Below are 6,881 nucleotides of genomic sequence, written 5' to 3' on the forward strand. Positions count from 1 at the left end.
TTGGTTTGAATCTCAATTCCGTCATGAAGCCATACAACTGACCGTGGCTTTCAGTTTGTGCTCTGCAACCTTTACAGGGGAATTTAACCCATATTGGATCATGGCAAAAGCTGCACTAGATGAATTTACCTATTCCCTTAGTCGCCTTTTACATCAATGTGAAAGATTTGGAGTGGTTCTATTCTAAAGTGCCGAGAACCGCAATAATGATTATAACGTGGAAAAAATCCATGGTAATAAGGTAATAACATCATAACAATAAATGAGTAAATATCACAGAATGTAGGTAACTCGGATATCTATGATAATTTACTAACATTGTTAACATGTGGTAAACAATTTTGGATGACTGACAACAGTGATAGGCATGTATATTAAATGCCATTTAACAAATAAATATTATGTCTTTGTAATTTTACAAAATGTGACATCACCAAAATCTTAACGAGACATGGTTCAAATAATCATCAATCTGCAAATAAGACGTGCAGCATAATATTTCAATCCGTTCCAAAAAAAAAAAAAGAAAAAAAACAATTAATAAAAAAAAAAGTATTTACGACCTCGCGTTAATAGCGAAAGGTATTTAAAAAAAATAAACAATGACTGTATTTGTATATTTGGTAGTAATTTGTGTGTTTGTCTGTCTGTTTTGGTGGGTGTGGAGTAAAAGACGATTTATAAGTGTGTACCGGAAAGTGGGCGCTAAATATACTGCGATACCATTGTTGGGGCACAGCTATCTGTTCCTGGGCGATAGAGAACGTAAGTAAATACATACATACATATAGTCACGTCTATATCCTTTACGGGGTAGACAGAGCCAATAGCCCCGAAAAGACTGAATGGCCACGTTCAGCTGCTCGGCTTAATGATGGAATAGAGATCCAAATAGTGATAGGTTGCTAGTCCATCGCCTAAAAAAAGGATCGCAATTTTTAAGCCTATCCCTTAGTCGCCTTTTACGACATCCATGGGAATGATATGGAGGGGTCCTATTCTTTTTTGTATTGGTGCCGGGAACCACACGGCACAGAACGTAAGTAACTGCTATAATTACACTGAATGTGGGAAAGTGGGAAAATGGGACTTGGGACCAAAATGTCCCATTTGTATGTAGTACAACTCAATGGGACTAGTGCGTCAGCCAGCTGGTATAAGCACGTAGCAAATACATACATACATATAATCACGTCTATATCCCTTGCGGCGTAAACAGAGCCCACAAGTTTTTAAAAAGACTGATAGGCCACATTCAGCTGTTTGGCTTAATGATAGAATTCAGATTCAAATAGTGACAGGTTGCTAGCCTGTCGCCTAAAAGAAGAATCCCAAGTTTATAAGCCTATCCCTTAGTCGCCTTTTACGACATCCATGGGAAAGAGATGGAGTGGTCCTATTCTTTTTTCTAATGATGCCGGAAACCACACGGCAAACGTAGCAAATTAACCCTAATTCGACGATGCGCAGTAGCAATTTTTGATAGTAAAAAAAACTTCTGCGTAGTATCTATAGAATAGAACTTAGTTCAACTTTCGTGGCGGGCACTTTAATATTCTAAAGAAATTTTTTTTTCAGAGATTCTTAAAACCTTACAAAACATTGGAGACCATGCGATCACAAACGGAGGACTGTCGGCTACTTGGATGCTGCATAGATTCTATCTGAGTAAGTAGATCGTTGGACTATCTACTTAGGTATAGGTAGGTAACTATCTAAGTAGGTATAGGTAAACGCGATTTTCGAGTCTTGTAACTATTGGCTTTGTTTACCCCGTAAGGGATAAACAGATTATAAAGTGTGTAGATTTTTAAATTGTTTCTATTAATTGTCTCAACTTACATGCTCAACGTAAAACCTCGTATTATGACTTACCGGACCACAGGACCTAAAACATAACAGCGTAACTTGCAACTGTATTGAAAAAACGCAAGATGAGAATGAGAGACATTTACGTTTCCTTACTGGAAGTATAGGTAGACGCTTGTTATGGATTCGTTTGCCCGGTAGACCCACAGCTCTCCTTGTTTCCAAAGATGCCCCTAATTAGCGACAGGAATAAATAAAATAAGAGAGATTGCAAAAATACGGTCTTTACTTTTCCACTGACAATACACAATTTCGAAACAACCTTTTTAATTATCCCCAACAACGCTAATTCTTTCCACCTTCCACAATCCATGTGCGCAGGCTTCTTTTGTTTTGCTATTTAGCTAAACAAAAGAAGCTTGTAAATCGAGAATTTCGGTCACCGCTTTTTCAGTAATAGCAGCCGCCGCAGACGCCGAATACATTCTGAAATACCATTTGGAAAAGGATGACTTGATGTATTTGCTTAGACTTTTCACCCGCACGAGCTCGATTTTTGCAACAGGTAAAGTAAACTAGCCTAAATCTTATTTAGGTACATATATTTTTATAAGTGATTTCGCAAGATTCTGTTAAGATTCAAAATTAAGAATCGAAGGTTCTTATTATGCAACTAATACGTACATTTGTTTTATACAATTATAAATTCTAAGTTGGGTCGGTCCGTTACGCATGTTATAGCTAAAATTGTTGAACTGAACCGATTTATGCACGGCTCATGAACTTGGGATTCTTGTTTTAGGCTGTTATAGGTGATGCCTAATATGGGCGTGCAATCTGTCACTATCTCCGAATCTTGTTCAATAAACGTGCTCTCTTAACTTCTCTTAACTCTTTTTACCTTACCTGTATCTATTTGATGGCAGGTAGCCATCGTCGCAACTTTTTCGATACAAATCAACTTGTAAACCTTGAGTATACTTACTCGAAAATTTTTGCCAACAAAACACGATAGTGTTAAAAAAACTCTTCTTACCTTATGTATAATTTCAGTACCAATATGGCGGCCTCGTAGAAAGATAGTGTCTGCTCTGCTGTCTCACAGGAACGTGAGTAAATTTGAGCCCGTGTTTGCTAAACACAGTGAGGTTTTGGCGGAACAGCTGCTTCCTCTGGTGGGGAAGGACTCCTTCTCCATCTGGGAGCATCTGAACGCTTTTACCGTGGACGCTACTTGTAGTAAGCATTGTAGTATTTCAAATTTAAGTACCTGGGTGACCGAGAACAAAGTTGAAGTAGATATGATGATGACATTTTTTATTTCAGCCACGATCTTAGGTATAGACTTGAACAGCCAAAGAAACCTCGAAGACCCGTTGAGAGCTGCTGTTAACGGGATCATCGACCTGGCGTCGGCTTTCGTGTTGAAGATTTGGTACCACGCCGAGTTTGTCATAAAGTGGACCAAATTTTACAGTTTATTTCAGAAGTACGACGAAGTTATTAAAAGTTATGTGGGAGTGGTGAGTTTAAGCATTTTTATTTATTTAAGTTAATTAGGTTAAAGAAAAAAAAATTAGTACAGAACAATCTGTGGTACGGAATGGCTTGCTTTTATGGCTTATTCATGCGTAGTAAATTAAGATTCATGTTTCAGGCGTTGAAGAAGCATGCAGAAATTACGAAAAATGACGACCAGACGCATTTCATCGGTAAGGTGTTTAACTAAGGATAAACCGCGACATTAGAAATCAATTTAATAATTAACCTTATTTGGCAGATAGAGCCAACAGTGTCGAAAAAAAACTAAAAGGCCACGTTCAGCTGTAATTTAATAACCGTGCAATGTAAAAGGGAAATAAAAAATCATGCCTGGATTACCTGGGCACGTAAAACCCTTTGATTGAGCTAGATGATAAAATATTGAAGAGGCCAATGCCTAGCAGTAGGCGAATATACGTTTAAGAAGAAGAAAAAGTAAAAAGGGAAACTAACCTAAATATTAGTCACGAACCACGTGTGGAATTCAAAATGGCGGCAAACAACTGATATTTTATTATTCAACGTATTAATAATACTTCCCATAACTGCATTTCTACATATTAAGATTGACCAAATCTCACACAGATGACGAAGAAGGAGAAGCATTCAGTCTTCTCCACCTGTTAACGCAGCTGAAAGAACAACGCGGGTTTGACCACACGACGCTACACGACGAGTCTCTAGGGCTGCTCGTGGCGGGGTCGGAGTCCACGGCTGTGGCAAGTTCTATGGCTTGCGTTCTCATGTCCAGGGTACCCCATGTGCAGCAAAAGGTCTACCAAGAGTACGTACTTCTTTCGTTTATTCATGCTCTCTTTGAAGATCCAAGTCCGCTGTGATTACGGTTATGTCAAATAATTACAATTAGAACCGGAGGGACAGGGAGAGAGAATAGGACCACTCCATTTCGTTCCCATGGATGTCGTAAAAGGCGACTAAGGGATAGGCTTATAAACATGGGATTCTTCTTTTAGGCGATGGGCTAGCAACCTGTCACTATTTGAATCTCAATTCCATTATAAAGCCAAACAGCTGAACGTGGACTATCAGTCTTTTCAAGATTGTTGGCTCTGTCTACCCCGCAAGGGATATAGACGTGATTATATGTATGTATTTATGTATGGGACAGGGAGAGTATGAGAAGACATAGACAGGCCATATCATAGTGGATAGCTTCATAGACTTCTTCAAAGGGTTCCACTGCCCCCACATTGACAAAAGGTAAGGGTGAACGTTGACTGATATATTGGTTAATACAATTTGTACTTGTGTAGACCACATTTATTGAAGACTTGATAGTGAGCACACCTTTTCGCAAATCGCACAGGAACTTTAGTTTTTACCAGGTTGATAGGTACCCTATGTCCCTCCCAAGACTCTTAATTATATTTACGTGATATTTCAAGAAGAATTGGGATTATCTTAAGTCTCTAAACTTCTTTCAGGTTAATGGAAGTGTTCGGGGATTCAGACCGTCTTGTGACGAATGAAGACCTGTCCCGACTCAGGTATTTGGAGGCGGTGATCAAGGAAACCCAGCGGCTGTATCCACCTGTGCCTCACATCACCAGGAAAGTGCTGGAAGATGTCGTCTTGCGTGAGTTTCCTCTTTTTTTTTTTAAGCACAGGTTTCAAACGTGCACGTAACTTGCCTCTATTTTATCTCGAACGTTCTTTATCACGTTACAATGATCCGTGGTCAACAAGCGATACACTTTTCTTTTTTACTATTAATGCCTTGCGAATAACACTAATGGGCCTTGGTTTTTAAATTTTGAAGGCATGAAAGACAGCTTGGCGGATCTTACCCAGATAATGTAGACTTACATTGTTAGTAGTAGGAGTTTCGAGTATGTCTCATTAAAGGCCTTTCAGTCTTTTGATGACTGATGGCCGCAAGGGTATAATACCCGTCATTATATATATTTATACATTATTACCTACTCATTACATAACACCTATAGTTTAATAGTTAGTAGGCATACATATTTTCTATCGCAACAGAATTTATTCTATAATACCTATCGAACCTTAAACACGCTGCAGCCACAATCATAACATAGACTAGCTGTGCCCGCGACTTCGTCCACATGGAAAAGTTATTTTGGGCATCATTGAAGCCCTCAAGGATGAATAATTTTCACCGTTTTTTTACATTTTCTATTATTTCTTTGCTCCTTATAGGTGCAGCGTGATGTTACATACATAGCCTAAAGCCTTCTTCGATAAATTGTCTATTCGACGCAAAAAAAATTTCAATTCGGACCAGAAGTTCCTGAGATTAGCACGTTCAAACAAACAACAAACAAACAAACTCTTCAGCTTAATAATCTAAACATAGATATGTACTATGATATCAGTAACTATTATATTAAGCAAAAATATTGTTCCAGCCTCAGGTGTTGCAGTTCCCAAAGGCACCAACTTCCTCATCAGCATCTACGCTCTCAACAGGAACCCCAAGTATTGGGGCCCTGACGCCGACGAGTTCAGACCTGAGCGGTTCCTGGATGGCAGCCTTCCGGAGCAGACCACACACTTCGCTTTTAGCACTGGACCCAGGGGATGTAATGGTAACAAGACAGTCATGAACAGTGACCGTTTATCAGCAGTAGTCACATGAGTTATTTTTCTATATTTTTTATTGTTTATGTCATAGTGCCGTGTGGTTTCCGGCTCGTATATTGCCCGAATAGAGCCACTCCATATTTTTCTCATGGATCTCGTAAAAGGCGACTTAGGGATAGGCTTATAAACTTGAGATTCCTCTTGTAGACGATAGGCTAGCAACCTGTCCCTAGTTGAATCTCAATTCGCGCATGAAGCTTTACAGCTAAATGTGATAAGAAACATTTATTTAATTAATTATTTTATAATTTAGCATTTTTTTACGAAGGTTAGACTGACAGATAACACATATTTGAATAAAAGTTACATATGTATATTAGTATTAGTTACAGACTGTTTGCTCTTTGATTAACGATAGAATTGTGATTCAAATAGTGACAGGTTGCTAGCACATCGCCTAAAACAAGAATCCCAAGTTCACAACGCCTATCCCTTAATCGCATTTTACAACATCCAGAATATGAATCAGATAGAGTGGCCCTATTCTTCTTCTATTGGTGTCGGGAACCACACGGCACTGTGCCATTAATTCTGAAATAATTGTGTGTTTGTTCAACCCAGGGACCCAATTCGCGATGATGCTGATGAAGACAGGTCTGGCGACGATGCTGCGTCAATACCGGCTGCTGCCCGCCGCGCCCGGGGCTCCGCTGAGGTTCCTCTTCGGTCTAAACTCTAAGGCCGTGGACAATTTTAGTGTTAAGATCCAAAGGAGGGAAGATTAATATTACGATTTGTGAATTTGTTTCAATGCTAGCTAGTTTGTTGAGACGAAGTAGGAGGAAATATGAATAGTTTAGTTCTAGTTAATATACGTATATAAATGTAAATAAATAAATAGTTCCGAATAATAAAGGTTTAAGAAATGTTGATCGCTCTTGTTATATTTATTTCTTATTATA

The 6,881-nt window shown here is 38.8% G+C and overlaps 1 protein-coding gene across 1 annotated transcript; it reads left to right on the forward strand.

Annotated features, from left to right (window-relative positions):
- The first annotated feature begins 487 nt into the window (after positions 1-487).
- LOC106130817 (cytochrome P450 4d2) lies at positions 488-6,849 on the forward strand. Its single transcript, XM_013329748.2, has 10 exons — positions 488-765; positions 1,579-1,668; positions 2,264-2,374; positions 2,863-3,048; positions 3,136-3,332; positions 3,467-3,521; positions 3,937-4,135; positions 4,797-4,948; positions 5,745-5,924; positions 6,541-6,849. Exons 1-10 carry the CDS (start codon positions 603-605, stop codon positions 6,702-6,704), a joined length of 1,497 nt encoding a protein of 498 aa, XP_013185202.1. The 5' UTR covers positions 488-602; the 3' UTR covers positions 6,705-6,849.
- The last annotated feature ends 32 nt before the right edge of the window (positions 6,850-6,881 follow it).

Source organism: Amyelois transitella, chromosome 7 (genome assembly GCF_032362555.1).
Source record: "Amyelois transitella isolate CPQ chromosome 7, ilAmyTran1.1, whole genome shotgun sequence".
Lineage (NCBI taxonomy): Eukaryota > Metazoa > Arthropoda > Insecta > Lepidoptera > Pyralidae > Amyelois > Amyelois transitella.

Coding starts and splice junctions, on each gene's coding strand:
- LOC106130817 (XM_013329748.2), top strand. CDS start 603: ATGACTGTATTTGTATATTTGGTAGTAATTTGTGTGTTTGTCTGTCTG. Junction 766..1,578: donor GTTCCTGGGCGATAGAGAAC/GTAAGTAAATAC, acceptor TTTTTTTTTCAG/AGATTCTTAAAACCTTACAA. Junction 3,049..3,135: donor TACCGTGGACGCTACTTGTA/GTAAGCATTGTA, acceptor TTTTTATTTCAG/CCACGATCTTAGGTATAGAC.